Source organism: Rhinichthys klamathensis, unplaced genomic scaffold, assembly GCF_029890125.1.
Source record: "Rhinichthys klamathensis goyatoka isolate OS25496 unplaced genomic scaffold, OSU_Roscu_1.1 h1tg000064l_1, whole genome shotgun sequence".
Lineage (NCBI taxonomy): Eukaryota > Metazoa > Chordata > Actinopteri > Cypriniformes > Leuciscidae > Rhinichthys > Rhinichthys klamathensis.
The window spans coordinates 817,584-838,408 of record NW_026606607.1 but is presented as its reverse complement, the minus strand read 5'-3'; the positions used below and the strand labels follow the sequence as shown (position 1 = coordinate 838,408).

At 41.5% G+C, this 20,825-nt stretch overlaps 1 protein-coding gene across 1 annotated transcript in view; it reads left to right on the top strand.

Moving 5' to 3' along the window:
• The first annotated feature begins 1,754 nt into the window (after positions 1-1,754).
• Positions 1,755-20,825, top strand: part of rpgrip1 (RPGR interacting protein 1) — a 31,232-nt gene continuing 12,161 nt past the window's right edge. The window contains exons 1-13 of the mRNA XM_056249842.1: positions 1,755-2,335; positions 11,944-12,134; positions 12,257-12,313; positions 13,095-13,212; positions 13,428-13,627; positions 13,889-13,994; positions 16,315-16,461; positions 16,632-16,737; positions 18,008-18,031; positions 18,222-18,368; positions 18,457-18,530; positions 20,235-20,446; positions 20,689-20,795. Coding sequence (XP_056105817.1) covers positions 12,050-12,134; positions 12,257-12,313; positions 13,095-13,212; positions 13,428-13,627; positions 13,889-13,994; positions 16,315-16,461; positions 16,632-16,737; positions 18,008-18,031; positions 18,222-18,368; positions 18,457-18,530; positions 20,235-20,446; positions 20,689-20,795 — 1,383 coding nt within the window. The 5' untranslated portion in view covers positions 1,755-2,335; positions 11,944-12,049. The remainder of the gene's footprint in view (positions 2,336-11,943; positions 12,135-12,256; positions 12,314-13,094; positions 13,213-13,427; positions 13,628-13,888; positions 13,995-16,314; positions 16,462-16,631; positions 16,738-18,007; positions 18,032-18,221; positions 18,369-18,456; positions 18,531-20,234; positions 20,447-20,688; positions 20,796-20,825) is intronic.

Genomic DNA, 20,825 nt, shown 5'->3' with positions numbered 1-20,825 from the left:
CGCTATTGGCTATTTCAAAAGGGGGAGGAGCCATTCAATTTGTACCGCCTTAGCTTCCTGTTTCAGTGGAAATGACGTCAACGCATCATACAAAGCTGCGTGTTCCAAGGCACTTCAGTGGGCCTTTAAGAATTTGTTTTTACAACTTAATAACAACGTAACTATGACTTTTCTTATACCATTTTTATAATGTGGAGGATTATGGACATCTTTTCAAGTTTAGCTCAATTCTAGGTACACATTTGGGTTTCACTTTATTTTGATGATCCCTTTAACACATTCTGTTGACTAACCTGTCTTCTAACTCTCATTAGAGTGTTAGTAGAGTATTAGTAGACTGGTAGGGTTAGAGTAAGAATAAGTTGACATGTAGATGCAAAGTTACTTATAGTCAACAGAATGTTCGAAAGGAACCATCAAAATGAAGTGTTACAAATAGCTACACTGTCATGATTGGTCGTGGTTTTGTGTTCATGCTATCTGTATAAGCTTCAGCAGATGTGGAGCTTGGCCCTTCACTGCTCCACGGTCCAGGCCATGATCCAGTTCCCTTTCACAGGCCTGCCCCTGGTCCGCCTCTGCTCCACCACCCTCCTGTAGATTTTATTGTTTTGGTTTTGGGGTGGGTGTTCCATTAGGTGTCAAGAGCCGCCCTTTGAGGGGGAAATATGTCACGATTGGTTGTGGATTTGTGTTCATGCCTTTTATTTTGTTGTTTGGTACCTGTTTCCTGCATAGACAGTAAAAGAAATGGGCACAGCGACTGAGAGTTGAAGCCCAACATGGGCACTCACTTCCTGATAGCCAAGCGTTCTGCGCAGGCTCAAACTAGCTTGACGACGTAGTTGTCACGTGAGCAACCGTTCTGACCTTCTAGTAGCTGTGCCGGGAAAAATCTGAATTGAAATCTGAAACAAATCTGTTGTTGAAATATTTTGTCCCGTTGCTTTTATGAACTCTCTATCTATGGGCTTCTCCCTTGACTTTATGCCTCCATGTCCACCCGATTGCCTCATAGACAGTAAACGATTGCCTACGAGCTTCTACTTCTGTCTATACGGTAATTTCTCTACTGTGCGACAGAGCGTCCCGTGGTTATGACGCAATCGTTTGCCTATTTTTACAAGAATGGCTTCTACAGGGCCATAACGTAAGATACAAAGTAATGGAGCCTTTTATACATTGTCGTGTTTCTTTAGAAATAAATAATGGACAAATAGAGTCTTTGGACGCCTCAGATGTAAAGTTATTCGCTGTCAAAGTGACGCCAAAATGAATGGGAGTCAATGGGATGCTAACAGCAGGTGATAGCCAGCTACAATGGCGGCCCCCGGAGGCAGCTTCAACTTCCGGCTGATGGATTATCCCCTTGGTTTCCTGTCATGTTTTTCTCATGTCCTCATGTGATCATGTTGTGCTTCCCTTGTCTCGTCATATTCTGATTGGTTGTTCTTGTCATGTGTTCATCAGTTCTGTTTTGTCATTGGTTCATTGTCTTGATCATGCTCAGTGTTGTCTTGTTAATCATTAAACTTTTGTGTATAAATAGTCCTCATGCTTTGTTGTTCCTTTGTCTAGCTCTGTTTGTGTAACCGCTATCGGTGAGTCTGTTTTTGTTCATGTTATGTTTCAAGCCATGTTTGTTTCAAGTTATCGTTTTGGATCACTTTTGGATTTAAATAAACTGCATGGGTTCTGTCAACTAGAGTGGACATTACACAAACACACACACACATGCACGCACACACACACACGCACGCACGCACACACACTACATAATCTCCCTTTCATCCTTGTAATCTGATTTTCTCCAGTGACCTCCTGTTCTTGTCTTTACTACAAACACAACAGCCAATCAGATTATTAGACAGCTACACTACAGCCAATCACATTAGACAAGGGTTCTCAAACCATATGTTGCTCATCTTAATAATTACCGTCTTTTAGCATTTGTTTGTGCATCAGGCAGTCAATGAACAATGTTGTTTGTTCCAAGGGAACATATGACATATTTGCATTTATACACAGTGTATTTGTAATTGAGAAATGCTGTGAGAATGGCAGGAACACATTTGACAGGAGGAGGTGCAGAGAGAGAGAGATTAAGCAGATTAAAGTTGGATTGATGAGACAGCGTCTTTCCAAGTAAAAGAGAAACTAACAATCAGACCCAAAACAAGAGAGTTTTTTACGCTGCTACTGATGATGAGTTGACTTTGAGGAAGACCACAGTGAAGAGGATAGACCTGTTGAAGGAATATAAATGACACAGACAGGTGCTGAGAGGAGGATTAACACTCACTAAAGCGCAGGAGACACACACACACTCCAACAGGTATGTGACTGAGAAAACTTTGCACAGTTTATCTATGTCATCTATGTCTTCCTTTCCATCTGTATCATTATCATAATAATTTTCAGATTAGGACGTTTTCGTTTATTAAAGGAAGTTGCAATAATATTGTCAATCTAAAGCTTGTGTCCATGCACCTGTTTGCCTTCACTAGTAAATTAGAAATGGTTCTGCTGTGTGACAAATTAATTTATCAAGTACTTGATTCTAAATATATTTAATGCAGATTCAGTCTCTCAATCAATATGAGGTCATGAAAGCATGCATAAGAATAATTAAATAAATAGAATTTAAAAAAAGTGTTTTAGATGGAAAAAATTGGGTACGGTAAGATTTTTTAAAACGTGTTTTTTTAAATGTTGCTTTGAAGATTTAAAATAAAAACATCTGTAATTTTTTTATATTATTAATAAATAATGTTTTAGAATATAATTTATTTCTGTGATGGCAAAGCTGAATTTTCTGTCATTATGTCATTACTGCATAATATGCTGATTTGGTGCTAAAGAAACATGTCAGTGTTGAAAACAGCTCTGATGTTTAATGTTATTTTGTTAACTTAAACTTCAATTAAGTTAAACTTTAATTAACTCTAGGGGTGCTTCTTAATACTCAAATTGATGCTTCCTCGTTTCCTCGCTTCTCCATCCTGTAAGGTCAGACCCTAAAGGGAACCTTTATAGTTTAAACCATACATCTCACATATTTCAACAGGGCATCTTGCTTTATAACTATTTAATATGAATTTATGAAATAATCAAACTTTAACAACATAAGAGCAGATCCCTTCAGCGCAGCTTTGGCCTGTTTACACCTAAGATCGGATCGGATCACAAGGGAGACACATACCTGTTTACACCTGGTATTTTAATCCGTCTCTTTTGTCCTGATTTCTTTGAGGGGAGGGTCTATGGATGGGTAAATGTATGGTTTTTTTTTCTGATCTTTCGATCTAATGAACAAAATGAGCTCACGTAATTTACACATGAAGCGTCTGGAGTCGACGTAAAACACACAGAAAGCAGCAGCTTTCGTTTCTGCACTGAAATCTACAAGACCACGACGAACACTAGTGTGTGTTAGAAATCAGAAATGGTGAGAAAACATTGTGCATGGTATGTTTTCGTCTCCAAACAAAACTTGGGTCTCCAGCCGACAAAGTATCACTTCTGGCTAGCGTGTTTCCCTTAAAGGACAAGTTCGGTATTTTACACTTAAAGCCCTGTTTTAAGATCGTTTCTGATGAAATAGAACGGTTAAGATTGAAATTTGGACACATGCTGCTGGCCCGAGAATTTTCGGTTTCTGTGGTTGCACCCCCCACCTCCACAATGTTATAGGTGCACTGGAACAATCCTTCCTAAAACGCATTCGACTTTAGTTTACAAAGACGTGAAACTCACCGAGTGGTCTGGGGTGTTCACTGATATGCTCACACAAAAATTGCTGCAAAAGATGCTTTCCTACAGGTTTTATCGTAGTTTTTGTCCAAGTCAAGTTATTCTGTCCTAGATGCGTGTTCCATCTACGCAACACTGACAGATAGCTAACAGGAGTCAGAAAAGGGGCAGACGCAGGAGTAAAGTTGAAAGTTTTACTGTGATATTCTTTCCTCTTCTTTCTCTTTTTTGTAAAACTGAAATATACAAAGGTTACAAATGTCTTGTTACAAAATGTTCTCAAAATTAACACAAATAAATTTCCGAATATTCTCTGAGCACATATACCAAAGGCTACAATCAGCTCTGCCTAGTGTTATTGTTAACAAATTGCAATCACTACTAAATAGTTCGTTTTTAAACTCAAACTATTGAATTTCAAATATATATATAAACATACATGCATGTAAACACTGAAAAAAGGTAGCAAACTTACAGGCAAAGCCTTTCTGAGGCACAAAAACGTAAAGAAACAGAGAGATGACTTATTGTCCAACCGCATGGAAAGATACTAGAACACTGCGATTATTTCCTGGTTAACCTCTAACCCAAGAGTCACATGATCTCAACCAACCACTAAGAAAATATCTAACAGTCATCAATTTCTTTGTTGTAACGCCAAACTACCACAAGATGGTGCTAAGAAATAAAAAACAAATGTGTGCCATGACACTCCCCGTCTGGTATTGTTCAGATACCACTTTATAACCTGAGAATGTTCACATAAGACCTCACAAAATATCAGTCCTCTGTTGGCATGAGCAGAACTGTTTCCGATATAGGTCTGAGGAATGTCTTGATTGTCCCATGCCTTGCAACTCTTAGTTCGACTGTTCTGACTCTTTTGTCACTGCTGGTGAAAATCTTGGTTACAAGAGCCATAGGCCATTCATTGCGCTTACTTTGAGCATCCTTAAGAAGGACAAGATCGCCCTCTCTTAGATTTCGCCGTTCTTCTTGCCATTTGCTTCTGCTTTGAAGCGTTGCGAGGTATTCACGCCTCCATCTGCCCCAGAAAGTGTTGGCGAGATGTTGCACCCTTCTCCATTGCTGTCTATGGAGATCGGTTTCCTGGAAGTCACCTGGAGGTGGGAAGAGTGTATGACCCTTTTGAGTTAAGAGCGTGGCTGGTGTCAACAAGAAAGGTGAATCTGGGTCTGTGGAAATAGGAACAAGGGGTCTTGAATTGATAATTCCTGTAACTTCTGCCATCAAAGTAGACAACACTTCATGTGTCAAACAGGAAGGACTGATCTGTTGGAGCATGGAATCTAGTATGCGCCTGGAGACTCCTATCATTCGCTCCCAGGCTCCTCCCATGTGGGATGCGTGAGGTGGATTGAAGACCCATGAACAACCTTCTCCACCCAGGTACTTCCTCACACTAGGCTCTTGAGGATCATTTAGCACAATTTCCAGCTCCTTACAGGCTCCTACAAAATTGGTCCCGCAGTCAGACCGGATTTGTTTGGCAGGTCCTCGTAGAGCAAAAAACCTTCTCAAGGCGTTTATAAAGGTGGATGAATCCATGCAGTCAATCAGCTCAATGTGTATGGCACGAATACTCATACAAGTGAAAAGAACAGCCCATCTTTTGCTTTGAGCTTGTCCTCCCCGCGTGCGCCTTGCGACGACTGTCCAAGGTCCAAAAACATCCAGACCAACATACGTGAAGGGAGGTTCAGTGCTCAGGCGATCGATGGGTAAGTCCGCCATCTTCTGCTCAGTTACCTTTCCTCGAAGCTTGTTGCATATGACGCACTTGTGTACAATGCTGTTGATAAGCTTCCTAACACCAACAATCCAATACCCTGCATTGCGGATAGCTGATTCAGTAAACACACGACCCTGATGCTTGACTCGATCATGGTAATGCTCCACAAGTAGCTTCGCAGCATGACTGCGTCCTGGAACAACCAAAGGAAACTTCTCTTCGAAATCCAGAGTTGCATTTTTAAGCCGACCTCCTATCCTGAGAAGACCTCTACTATCTACGTAAGGGTTAAATTTGTTCAGAGCGCTGTGCCTCGGAATGTCATTTCGTTTCCCGATGCATGTAAGCTCTTCTTGGTAAGCTTCCCTCTGAACGCTCTTGATTACAACTTCCTCTGCTTGTAACAACTCTTTCACTGTATGAGGCTTAGCACAATAATGCCACGATCTACAGGCACTTTCTCTATCGTCAGACGACTTGTAAGTCTGGGCGACATGTTTGAGAAAAGCTATGGCTCTGACTAATGACCTCCAAGAAGAGAATCGCTCGAATCGTTGACATTTAAGAGGAAAATCATCGGATACAGTAGTAGCAAGAGGACGAACTTCTGTGTCCAACTCTGGCCCGAGGAGGTCAAATTCCTTCTCCTCCGGAGACAGATTCTGATCCATTTGCGACAGGAAGGCAGGTCCTGTAAGCCAGGTAGTGGTGCCCAACAGAGCTGCTGGAACAGAGCGGGTGGCGTGGTCTGCAGGGTTATGCTTAGTAGACACATAGTGCCATTGCATTGGGCTTGACACTCTGTGGATACGCTGCACTCTGTTGGCTACGTATACGTAGAAGCGCCTTGTCTGGTTATAGATGTACCCCAGGACGACTCTACTATCCGTGTAAAACTCCACAGCATCTAGAGTGAAGTCCAGTTCGTTCATGAGTGTCTCTGCTATCTCTGCAGCTAAAACCGCAGCTCCTAATTCCAGCCTGGGAATGGTATGAGCAGCTTGCGGAGCTAATTTCGCCTTCCCTAGGACGAACCCGGTGTGGCATGCTCCTTCGCCATTGATGACACGAAGATATGCCACTGCTGCAATCGCTTTGACAGAAGCATCTGAGAAAATATGGAGTTCCTTTCTCAGAGCTGTTGAGAGAGTAGAACAAACATATGTTCCAGGAATCTCCAGCTGTTTGAGATCTTGTAGGGATTTCCTCCATGCATTCCATGCTTCTTCCTTATCTTCAGGGAGAGGAGAGTCCCAGTCAAAAGCCTCACTTGAGAGTTCTCGTAGCAGGAATTTTCCTTCAATGATGATAGGAGCAACAAACCCAAGTGGGTCGAAGAGACTGTTGACAGTAGCAAGTATCCCTCTGCGCGTAAAGGGCTTCTTAATGTCGGTTACATGAAAGGTGAATGTGTCCCCCTTTACATCCCAGCTAAGTCCGAGACTACGTTGGATTGGAGTAGGGTCAACTTCCAAGTTGAGATCTTTAAGTCCTTTCGCATGATCTTCAGTCGGGAATGCGTTCATTACTTCCTTGCTATTAGAAGCAAACTTGTGCAGTCTTAAATTCGAAATGGCCAGCATTTTCTTTGTTCGAGTCAAGAGATCAATTGTTCCTGCAGCTGTGGGTGTCGCCAAAAGTCCATCATCGACGTAGAATTCTCTTTCTACAAAGTGTTTAGCGTCTGAACCATACTCCTCCTCACCATAAGCCGCTGCTCGTCGGAGACCATAAATGGCTACAGCAGGAGATGGACTATTACCGAACACGTGCACCCTCATGCGGTATTCGATGATCTCTTTGCTGGTGTCGTTATCCTTGAACCAAAGGAAACGAAGAAAGTCTCTATCTTCCTCTTTCACAATGAAGCTGTGAAACATCTGTTCGATGTCCGCAGTTACAGCTACCAGCTCCCTTCTAAAACGCAGTAAGACTCCCAAGAGGCTATTATTTAAGTCAGGACCAGAGAGAAGAACATCGTTCAAGGAGATGCCCTGTTTTTGCGCGCTGGAGTCGAAGACAACTCTGATCTGATCAGGCTTCTGTGGGTGATACACCCCAAAGGTAGGTAAATACCAACATTCCTGGCCTTCTCGGAGAGGAGGGGCTACTTCGGCATGGTCACGATCAAAGATGTTCTGCATGAAGGTAACAAAATGAGACTTCATTTCAGGCTTCTTTTCCAACGTCCGCAAAAGGGAGGTTAGGCGTGTTAATACCTGTTCTCTATTATTAGGGAGTCGTTGTCGAGGTGTTCTGAATGGGAGTGGTGCGACCCAACTATTGCTCTCGTCCATGAACATCTCTTTATCCATGATGTCCAGAAAGCGCCTGTCTTCAATAGACAACCCAATTTTATTATCCTCCTTTGTCCTCTCGAAGATGGTATCCCCTATGGCATAGTCATCAAAGATGAAGGTGCCGTGCGCCAGAGATATCTCAGGCAGAGGCTTGATGTCAAACTTCTCCCTGACGTTGAGTTTGTTGGGACATGGAGGAAGTAGAGAAGGACGTCCATTATCAAGTACATGGGTGCGGTAAGCACTAAGTGCTGCAGACCTGTGCACGGCTCCTAAGCAGACATCTCCCACTACAACCCATCCAAGGTCTAGCTTTTGCGCGTAGGGTGCGTTATTAGGTCCATTGCGTTGCTCCCGTACTTTATGAACCTGAAGGATGTCACGACCCAAAAGAAGAAGAATTTGGGCTTCTGGATCCAAAGGAGGTATGCAATGAGCGATGGACTTTAGGTGAGTGTGCCAACGTGCTGCGTCAGGTGTTGGTATCTCAGCCCTGTCGTCCGGCATATTGTTGCATTCGATCAATGTTGGCAATTTCACCTTCGTCACTCCATCTAAAGACTCTATAATGAAACCTGTAGCTCTTCTTCCTGCGGTCTCTGTCACACCTGCACAGGTACGTAGAGTATATGTTGAGTTCTCTCCTTTGACATGCAGCAAGTCGAAAAACTTGGTTCTAGCAAGCGATCTATTGCTCTGGTCATCCAAGATCACATAAAGCTTGATTGCTCCTTCTGGGTGGCCTTCTGGGTAAACCTTAGCCAGGCAAATTTTAGAGCAGGACCGTGAACATTTGCCGTAACCACAGACTTCTGTACACTTGGAAGTAATAGCAGGTTGAGGCTTGTCTATCTCTCCCTCCCCGCCATAATCAAATAAATTTGAAGGCGGCGGTCCTGGATGAAGCGCTCCGATATGAGCATCACTGCCACATTCCTTACATTTAATAGCTGCCTTGCAGTCCCTGGCCAGATGAGTGGTTGTTGCACAGCACCTGTAGCAAACACCTTTCTCCTTTAGGAAAGTCTTGCGCTCATCCAAAGGTTTGATCCTAAAACCTCTGCAACGATTGAGAGGGTGGGGCTTCTTATGAATCGGGCAGGTCTTATCCACATCATCCAACTCATAATTTGAGCTGCGTGTCTGACTCCCAGTCCCTAATGACACTTCTGTCTTGTGCGTGTAGACTGGGCTTTTCATTTGTCTCTTAAATGGCTCCTCTGGTTTCAACACACTATGGATTCCTGAAGACAGAGCAAAACTTGGATCGTTGCGTGTTCGAGCCTCTCTGCAGATGAACTCACAGAAGAAGGAGAATGGAGGAAAGGCGACTTGATGTGCTGTTTTATACTGAGAACCCTGACCCATCCACCTCTCCTGAAGACTATAAGGTAACTTATCCATGATAGGAGCAACACCACGAGCGGTGTCAAGATAAGTAAGTCCGGGTAGGTAGCCTTCATGTTTCGCAGACTCCACTTCCTGTAGAAGATCTCCAAGTTCTCTTAGCTTTTTTGCATCTTTGTTGCTGATTTTTGGAAATCTATCAATCCTGTCAAAGAGGGATTTCTCAATCATCTCTGGAGAGCCATAGCAATCTTCCAAGCGCTCCCAAGCCCTTCTCAAGCCTGTGCTTGGATTACCTGTGTACACAGCTCTGATCCTTCGCACATGATGTGAAGATTGTTCTCCCAACCATTTCGACAGAAGGTCTAACTGCTCAGCAGCTGACAGCTGCAAACCTTCAATTGCGTTGACAAAAGATGACTTCCACGCCCAATAATTCTCAGGTCGATCGTCAAACTTGAAGAGACCTGAGTTAACAAGCTCTCTGCGTGCTAAGTACCTGGCGACCTCACTCACATTAGTGTCATTGTTGAACGATGGTTGTGGTGTTGTCTTATATGGAGTAGAAGTGAACGACGGAACTTGGTATTCATGACAAGTTGTTTGCACTGACTTCTGAGGATGCTGTGTTATACACTCAGTATCAGGTTTATTGATGGAATCTCTGACATCCCAAACTACTGAGCGATGCTGCCTTGGGGGTGTTTCTGGCCCCAACACATGGACAATAGGATTTAGAGGTGTTTGACATGGTTCATCTCCAGCAGAAGACAATAACCTCTGTTGAGACTGATTCATGACGTAATCACGAGTGCGATCAGAAACTTCCCTCACATCAGAAATCCTTTCTCCAAGCTCACTATCTGCTGCTGCCTCCAAAACCTTCGTCTCAGCGATGGCTGCTGCCACCTCACTTTCATGCTTTATAGCTGACAGAGACGCTTCCATGCGTGCCTCTGTAACTTTCAGTTGAGCCTTTTCAATCAAGATTTCAGATTCTTTTTTAAGGAATTCCGTCCTGGCCCGTGCAGCTTCCAGTTTAGCGCGAGCCCTGGCAGCAGCTATGCTAGCCGATGAGCTTCTAGATCTATTAGTCGAAGCAGAGGCTATAGATCTTGTTTCTAATGCTTGACTTCGCTCTGTAGCTTCCTCAACCTCCGTAGCCTTCTCAACCTCCGTAGCTTTCTCAACCTCCGTAGCTTTCTCCGCCATCATGAATTGCTAATACCGTCCAGGAGTACAGAGCGTGATGATGAACGAGGAATGATGGAGTTAGAGCTTGCTTTCCTTGAACTTTAGTGCCCACTGTGCGGTTGCCTTTTTACTATTCTGTCCTAGATGCGTGTTCCATCTACGCAACACTGACAGATAGCTAACAGGAGTCAGAAAAGGGGCAGACGCAGGAGTAAAGTTGAAAGTTTTACTGTGATATTCTTTCCTCTTCTTTCTCTTTTTTGTAAAACTGAAATATACAAAGGTTACAAATGTCTTGTTACAAAATGTTCTCAAAATTAACACAAATAAATTTCCGAATATTCTCTGAGCACATATACCAAAGGCTACAATCAGCTCTGCCTAGTGTTATTGTTAACAAATTGCAATCACTACTAAATAGTTCGTTTTTAAACTCAAACTATTGAATTTCAAATATATATATAAACATACATGCATGTAAACACTGAAAAAAGGTAGCAAACTTACAGGCAAAGCCTTTCTGAGGCACAAAAACGTAAAGAAACAGAGAGATGACTTATTGTCCAACCGCATGGAAAGATACTAGAACACTGCGATTATTTCCTGGTTAACCTCTAACCCAAGAGTCACATGATCTCAACCAACCACTAAGAAAATATCTAACAGTCATCAATTTCTTTGTTGTAACGCCAAACTACCACAAGATGGTGCTAAGAAATAAAAAACAAATGTGTGCCATGACACAAGTCAATGGAGTTTCAAATTTCAATCTTAACTGTTCTATTTCATCAGAAACGATCTTAAAACTGGGCTTTAAGTGTAAAATACCGAACTTGTCCTTTAATGTTTACGCATTAGGTCAGAAGGTGAAGAGTAGGTCTTTTGTAGCTGTTCGAACACATTCCACCACATGAGTATTCAATCCGGTCAAATGTGTTTTCAACTACCTCTGGAAGTGGTCAAAAAGCTCAAAACGTTTTAGACCCCGTTTACACTTGTGATCCGATTGACCAAAATGCATCTTAAAACCAGGTGAAAAGAGGGCCTTTGAAGTGACACTTGAGTGATCAAGAATACTCCAATACACAAACAAGACTTCCTTCGATTCCTCCGTCCTCCTTTTCTTTCATTGCACCCTTCCCTCACATCCTAAGGCAACACATTCTCATCCCAAGGCGTCATCTAACTGACACTTTTGACCATGCGTCAACATGCCGACGCACATGGTACCCCTTAAGCGTCAATATGAGACGCTCATCCTCGGGCGTCATCTAACTGACGCTTTTGACCATGCGTCTAAATCCGACGCACATGGCACCCTTTAGGGCTGAGACATGAGTGAATTAGGATTTTTCATTTAAGTACAGTCATTTTCATTTACATACAATCACAGATGTTTTTATGTTGGAGGTCCATGGATTGGCTATAAAGATGAAAACCCCTCCTTTATAATTAACTGAATATAACATTTCATATGAGTTTAGTTTTAAATGATATGTTTTAAAATGTTAATATTAGTTTCATATTAGTTTTTTAGTTTAATCTCATTTTTAAGAACTTAATTTGAAATGTTTCCTTATTTTCTTTGTGACGCAGAATAAGAAAGACAAATGTCCCATTGACTTCCTCTGTGGTGACATCACTTCCTGAATGCCTCGGCTCATATAAAGGCAGTGATTGGTTAGAGCTGTTAGTTCTCATAATGTCATTGGCGGTGGATGATACAGCAGGTGACCTCCCTGTGAGGGACGTGGGCTTGAGAGCAGGACTGATAACTGTTCTCACAGGTGTGTATAGAGCTGGGACGGTGTGTGTTTATTTAGGTTGCAAGATCATATGCATTTTTATTTCTGGTTTGTTTAAATGAGTGGATCTGTTCTGTTCAAGATCAATGTATGCTTTATTTCAGACACAGATCAAGACACCAGAAGTTGGAGAAGACCACCACAGGTGCTCAAGATAAAGGGTAAGACGTGTCTCAACACTCACTATTTCACCACTATGCACTACTATTTCTTAGTAGGTTAAATACACTTTTTTATAGAAATATATTACTTTTATTTATTACTATTGGAAAGATAGTATTGTATTCTTTACAATATCTTATTTTTTTTAACAGCAGTTAGATTCAAATGCAGTGCAAATGGAGACATTTTCTGAACTGAGAAAAATGCCTCAGTAATCTCACAAGTGTCTCCCTGAGAATTTCAAGGATAATTTGCTTGTTTCATTATTAGTCCAACCATGCTATTCATGTTTCATAGCTCTATACTCTTACTGTATATCAGACAGCAATGATCTAATTTGTGCTCATTTTTAGAAGAAGTATCTGAGACAAAGTCAATACCCCAAATAAATGTGAACTTCCAACCCAATCTCACGGCAATTCGTACGAATTTTACGAGGTGGCTAATTCGTAACAATTCGTACGACCTCACTCGTACGAATTAGTACGATTTTTGCTAAATCGTACATATTTTACGAGTTGCCCAATTCGTATGAATTCGTACGAATGACCTACCCCTGACCCCGCCCCTAAACCTACCCATCACGTGGGTTTAGACAAATCGTACAAATTCGTACGAATTCGCCACCTTTTAATCACTCACAAATTCGTACGAATTGGTCGTGAGATAGCGTTGGAACTTCAGTATACAGTCCTGGGTTATAAAAGAGCAACTTTTGACCCAGAACTGTAAATAGTAGCAACTCTGGGTTGTTTTCTAAGTCTCTCTGTCTTTATACAGATCGTCAGCGATTGTTCAGAGTACCACGCGAGCATCTGGAAGACCAGTGTTTCCGTCTACAGGAGGAGAACACACTTCTCAAACAACACAGCCGCACACAAGACCAAAAACTACGCAGGTACAGAAACGCACACTATAACAACGAGATTCATTACATAATAAAGTTTTCCGTCATTATTTACATTCATCTCAATGGTAGTTACTCAGCTTGTGCATGCAGTCCCAGAACTATGCAACCTGAACGCTTTGCTTGGACACTTTTATCAATGTTTTTATACCCCAAAATACACCGCCTCAAGAAGAGTAAGACAATCTGTTGTCTTGGCTGTTCAGGTTATCAACTAAACTGCTGCGATTAAAGCACGGACATTCGTCTGCAGGGAGGGATGGAGAGCTGGAGGACACCATTCAAGAGCTAGAGGCTCGTGTAGCGACTCTAGAGAGCCAGAAGGGGACGCTTCAGAGTAAACTAAATTTAGCCAAGCAGCACATCTTAGACCTGGGTATCAGAACACATAATAGGCCACGAACAGGTGAGAAGTCACTTACACAAATCTTGGTATTGGTGTGTGTGTGTTACTGTGTTTTTTGGATATGGTAAAATGGTAATATTGCTGAAGCCTATTTTTGGACATGCACCATGTTAATGGTGGCATGTAAATACAAGATCTATGGTACTTTGAATGACTTAATAATGCAGTGTGGTACCACCACATACTGTTTCATAGGGAGTGTTAATTTGGTGTTGCAGTCCAGATTTTATTCAGTATCTACTCTCTCTTTCTCTGTCTCAGGGCGAGGTGTGGATGGAGATGGAGGTGTCAGACGAGCTGCCCAAACCGCTCCTGCCCGCTGTGGCATCAGTTCACTGGACGATACTAGAGGAGAGATAGACAGATTGTAAGTTTACCTGTGTGTTCTTATGTATGGTTTTACTTTAAAGTTACTATGAAGAATAGACAGAAAAAATTGCACTAATGTAACAGACGTAGGCCAGTGAGAACTGTGCGTGTAAACCTCAATCTCAAGAGGCGCTCTAAAGACTGCGGTCTTTAGCCTCTCAGGTTAGAGCACCCACCTCCCATGCGGACGGGCCGGGGTTCGAGTCCCGCTTACAGTGGGCGGTTCTAATTGGAGGAGCTACAGGGGTGCCATGACCCTGATGGGAATGAGGTTTTGGGGGGTGATGGCTGCCGTCACATCATCCAGGTGGATGCTGCACATTGGTGGTGGTTGAGGAGATTTACCCTTCCATATGTAAAGTGCTTAGAGTAAATGTAAATGAAGAATTATTATTATTATTAACAGACGTAGGCCAGTGAGAGCTGTGAGTGTAAACCTCACTCCCCTAATCTCAAGAGGCGCTCTAGCATCAGTCGACGCCAACAAGAAGGCTAAAGACCGTAGTCTCTAGCGTCAGTTTCTTGAGCCCCTTTTGAGATTAGGGGAGTGAGGTTTAAACGCACAGCTCTCACTGGCCTACGTCTGTTACACGAATACGTGTATTAACTCTTTAATACCTTATGGAATGTTCACAATATGATATGAATGTGATGATATTCACTAGCCTGGCAAGCCAGACCTACATCAAGATGTTAGGTCTGGGAACTCACAATTGGCATACCTCAATCCGAGGGGCGGGATAAACGGTTGTCTTTCAATATCCCTCGGCACGCAATAGGATAGCGCTACAACCAACCAGAGCAACGAACGGCTGTGGCTGAGTGAGTCCCATGCGTTTTTCCACCAGTGAACCAGCTAGTTGGTATATTAAACTTTTGCCGTATCCGGTCGTCAAAACTCTGAACACATCTTCCTTTTTTAGGAATGACTTAAGTGACGTTCTCTTAACTCCAAGTCATCCAGAGTCGCGGCCAAAGCCGATTCGAAAGACAGCTGTTCGCCAGCAGCATCTTCTTTGTTTTCAAGCAGAGGGAAATCACCTATGGAAATCACGCGGAACCGTCATAACTCTGCCGTCATTATGTTAAGGCCGCCCACCAACTCTACTCGATCTGATTGGCCGGACCAGTTTTTGGTTTTTCCAGCTCAAAAGTCTATGGAGAGTTGCTAGACCACACTTTCCTGCAAAATAATTTTTGCTGCCGCTAGGGTGCGTCTAGATTTCTAGGCTAGATATTCACATCACAGTGTCTAAAAATTTTGTTGTGTGTTAAAAGTTCTTATATGCGAGTATTTTAACTGCAAAAAATAAATAAATAATAATAATCAAGGTATGCCTATCAGGGGTGCGTTTCCCAAAGCCAACTATGGTCGCAAGTTCTGTTGCTACCAACACAATTCAATGGAACTTAAGACCATAATTAGCTAATCATGCTTTTGGGAAATGCACCCCTGATCATCATTATTCAATCATGTTTTTATGAACTGTTTAGACATGCATGAATTATGTAATAACCATGGTCAATATAAAACAAAACTATTGTCCTCAATCTTTCTGTCTCTTTCTCCTCTGTATAAGCAGAATTGCATTACTCAGGTTTGTTGGATGTTTTTGTGTTTACATAACTTGCAATTCTGCAAAACACAGTATAGTGCTGTGCTTAATACCTGCTTCTCAGCTGAGACAAAGAAACAAACAAACAAAGGAAGGAAGAAAGACTTTTAATGTAGATCAAAAACATAGGTCTGCAAAGCATTTGCTTTATGACAATCTGCTCATGGCATCCCAGCGTAGAGACTTCAGCTATGTAGTTCTGCTTTCAACCTTAAAGACTCTGCTAGTATATTTTGCTTGATATATACTTAATTTTAATGCATCTTGATAATCCATACCCATTAGTTAGGTGTTACATACTGTTTAGACACACAGGTTGGGTAATCCAGGCAGAAGGTCAGAACAATTACACAGGAAAACAGAGAGCACTCAGAAATACAGTGTAAAACATCCAAGACTTCACAATAAGTGAATACACAACCAGGGCTTATATAGGAAGAGTTAACAAGGCTAATGAGAAACAGCTGAAAGTAATCAGGCATAATGAGTCCGAGCAATGGGTTATGGGAAATGCAGTGCATGATGAGATAACAAAGACGGAGGGAGTGCCCTCTGGTGGCTATCATAGGCACTCCGGCTGGCAGGCGTAACAGTAGGACATTGCTTCCATGCTATTAATTAGCTATTAAAATGCCATGTTGATCTGCAATATCGGCTTTTCCCTCCTTGTTTCTAATTTTTTTGGCTTGTTTTCTCTCTCAGCAGATCTACCATCATAGAAACCCAGCAAGGGAGGGTGGCAGAACAGGAGTTGAGTACTCAGTCTCTTAGAGAAATGTTCAGAGAAAAAGAGAAAGAAATTGAGGGTATTGTGAAAGACCTACGCAAACAACAAGCCGATGGACACAGGTATAGGAAAAGTTTATGTGTGTGTGTGTGTGTGTGTGTGTGTGTGACTGTGTATATATATATATTTATATATGTGTGTGTGCATGTGTTATTTTTTATTCTTCTTTACAGACTCTCTATAAGTTTGTGTGTGTGTGTGTGCATGTGACATTTTTTATTCCTCTTTACAGACTCACTATAAAAGATAATGTCGATGTGATCAGACTGCAGAAGCAGCTCTCTGAAAAGAGCTCCGCCCTTCTGGTCAATCAGGAAAAGTTTCTCTCTCTTCAGGAGGTGAGCCGTAAGACCAAACCAGAGCAAAAAAACATTGAAAACTATTATCCATTATATTTAAGGTTTGGGGTCATTTGGGATAGTCCATCCACTTTACTGTTGGTTGGCTCTGCTTTAGGCTTCACTGAACTATTAACGCACAGTATGTTGATGAGAGGAGTGAGTAGGAGTGTAACCAGTGTTGGTTTGGTGGCATTAGTAACACAAGTTACGTAATCGGATTACTTTTTTCAAATAACGAATAAAGTAAGGCATTACCTTTACATTTACAACAAAATATCTGAGTTACTTTTTCAAATAAGTAATGCAAGTTACTTTGTTTTCACATTTTTTGACTAACACCGTGTTAAACTGGTCTGCAGCACGCATGATGAGTTGAATAAAGTCTTTATTTTAAATAATAAACACTCATACGCATTACACACCCCTCCTGTCCCCATGTTGAGAGAGATCGAGAGTAAGTGCATCCATTGTGTGCGCTGTGTGGTTATTGTAGTTCTAGACTAAGTGTGAGCAGGCATTAACTCATATCACTAGCACAAAAATAGATTCAGTAATCCTTAAAATGAAAAAAAATGAAAAAAAAACAATGCAATGCAAAATCAGAATATATTACGCAAATCATGGTTTTCAGTTTAAACTGGTTTAGTTCAGTTTGTCTAAAAGTTTTTTCTTTTTTTAGTACTTTAGTATTTCAAAAACACATCACATTAAAAGTTAAGGTCTTTTGAAGTTGTCTTCATTTATAGTAAGTAAACTAAATAAAAATATTCACTAACAACGTGTTTAGTGTTGTAAAATTTCAACTATCATATTAGAGATAATTTAGCTTTTGTTTATTGTGAAATTAAGTAGTAAAAAAATATATTATATTGACCTACATTAAGTAGCATATTGTCTTAATAATAAATAGTCTTTTTACTTTGTATGAAAGTTTTTTTTTAACTGGTCCATAATATATATAATTCAGTGTATATGGTGAATTGGATCTTAGATGGGGACTTTCACTTTGAAATAATTGGTATAATGTCTTCCAAATAATATCTTCCAAAGCTGCTCCCGGCGAGCTGGATGGCGCCTTGTATGGCTCACATCGCCGTCGGTGTATGAATGAGTGTATGAATGGGTGAATGTGAGGCAAATTGTAAAGCGCTTTGGTGGCCATTGGGTCTGTGAAAGCGCTATATAAATGCAGTCCATTTACCATTTACCATGTTGGCATTTAAACAAATCATCCTCATTACCTCCTCTCTTTGTGTTCTTTCTTAAGGCTTACGAGAACCAGTTGGAGGAGGTGAGCTTAACCTGCAAAGAAATATTTCCCATTGTCATCATTATCAGCTATTTCTTTATAATCATGCAAACATTGACATGACCTGAGAATAAAATAGTATAATAGAAGTAGCCCTATTCTGATCCGGACAGGACATTGATAAGTTAGACACAGTTAATTTTTTTATTTTATATGGGTAAATATTATGTAGGGCCAAAGGTCTTTAAAAGAGAGCCAAGTAGCACTGCTGGAGAAGGTGGAGGACCTGAGCGAGCAGCTGAAACAGGAGAAGCAGCGAGTGCTAACACTCGAGGGCCAGCTCAACACTGCCACACTTTCACTGCAAGCTCTGGGGGAGGTACAGCTTGAGTTAGTACTCTTAAAGTTTTTGCACTTTTATTCCAAGTTTTCTTCTTTGCAATCTTATACAATCATCTGTTCCTCAGCTTCAGGAGAGGGTTTCAGATCTGGAAGAGGAGAGGAACCTCTTAAAGAAGAGCTATGATTCACTTCTGGAGAGGTCAGTATTTCATAGGATGTAGGGGCATTGATAGTGAGGGACAAACAGGGACATTTTCATGGACTGTGGGGCAAAGGGGATTCCCTAGGGTGTAGCCATAGCCTGACTTCGTCATACTCATATTCTAGTCAGAATGTGAGTCTGATACTGCTCCATAGGGCTTTGATTATGAGGCGTGTCTTAACCGAACCAGGAAAAAACCCCAACTCTGCACTCAATTGGATAGACCTACAACCAATCAGAGCAACGTATAGTTGCTTAGCATAGTTTCAACAGATCTCAACTGCACGCACGCTGGAAGAAGTAGTAAAATAATGAGTGTTGCTTCTTTTACTTGGTCCTCCATGAGTGCAACCAAAGGAGAAACCACAACGACCGCAGGGTTTTCATTGCGTCCCATCTTCTTAGTGACCATCGGAGCCAGCTGATAAAATAAACTTTTGCTGAATCCCGTAGTAAGGACGGCAAACACATCTTTCCGATCAACAAATGGCTTGATTGCAGTCTCTGTTCGTCTTTTAAAATGAATGCGCTGTCGATTTCTTTTACAACAGACGTGATAGCGGAATTTATACATCTCAATTCTCCAGCTGCAGTCATCTCTGAGGGAAACCAGTTCAACCCAAGCGCTCTTTGATAACGCGATGATTACGTAACTGCAGATCATCTGTCCATCATCGTATAAAGCCCGCCCTGGCAATTTGATTGGCCCGACTAATTTTGAACCGATCATAATTACTCCTCAATGGATCGAGTCCAGACCGAACTTCCCGACCAAAAAATGTTGTGGGCGGGGTTAGGGCTGGCATCCAGGCTAGTGTAGCCAACTTATCGGCCTGAATTGACCTTATGACAGCAGTTACTTTTCAAGGGTGCAGGGTACTCCATGTCTGTCAAACAAAATGACAACGCAGGTTGGTTACTCGCTGATGTACCTGATGTTTTTGGAAAAAAAATATTTGTACTTCAAATGGAGTTTATCACAGTTTATCATTGTGCAAAAATCAGAAAGCATAAGCTTTTGAATGAGGTTATTTAACTAAATGGTAGAATACAAGAAAATACTGAAATTACAAGATGAAATCTTCCCAAGTTTCAAAAAGTCGGAAAGTTGACACACAGGATAAATGTGTATCAGACACTTGGAAGATCCAAACAGAGGCAAATGTGTGTGCGTGCGTGTGTGTGTTTTCTTAAAATAAAGTAAAATTTGGCAGCATGTCACACTATTTATTGCTTATTAAAGCAAAGAGATGTTCAAACCAGCATAATCATTCAGCATTTTTCTGAACCAAATAATCCATAAATAAAAAGTCAACAGATGGATGAAGCCAATTTTTCAAAGGTCAACATCATAATAACAAGTCTGATTCAACCCTTGCATTTTTCAAGATCACTGGATGATTTCAAGAATGGACAAACGGAACTCCATTAACTAGCCACTCTGGGTAACTAGTATCAGTAAGTTTGACAGACAAAATGGCAGATAGCAACAAGGCTTCTCAGTGCAGCGATTTGTTTGGCTATTTGGGCTGTCAGTCATTTATCTGTTGTAAGGTCTTTATTCCAGGCTATTCAAGCTATGGAACTGGTTGTAGATTTGTATTTTAACCCCCAAACCATCCTGTAAATAAGTGGGGGGAAACAATCTGTAGTTAAAAAGGCCAGGTTTTAAAAGTTTTAATTAATTTTTTTCCACCAAAGCACTATGTCTGCCCAAAGCCATCAAGAAGGACAACATGAGGAACAAGAGAAACCAAGGGAATCGTTTAGAGAAGATAGGTGGAGAGAGGAGGTACAGAAGCTTGAAGAAAGACTGGTGGAAGAAAGGAGAGAAAAGATAATGCTGGAGCAGGAGAAGGAACAGATGAGACTTGAGAATGATCGAGTTCAGAAGGAGAAGGAGCGAGATAGAGGTAAGGCTCTTGCGCTGTCAGATATATGTCTAGCACCATCAATTCTGGACCACATCTCATCTTATTCTGGAAAGTGCTGATTATAGCAGCCTGAACACGGTGCACAAAGTTCTCCTGAAAATTCTGTAATCATCAAATCAGAGCTCATAATTGCAAATATGCGAAATACATCTGATGTTCATGTTTTCAATGTTAATGCAAACATCTCCCCAACAAACTGAATGTATTTTTTCTGTGTCCAGATATGGTTATCTTCCTTAGAGAAAAACATGATTGTTTGGAGCAAGCAGTCCTGCAGCACAGGCAGGAGGTCACATCTTTGCAAGAGAAACTGGATTCTGTTACAAAAGTAAAGTTTCCTGTATTACGCAAAAAAAAA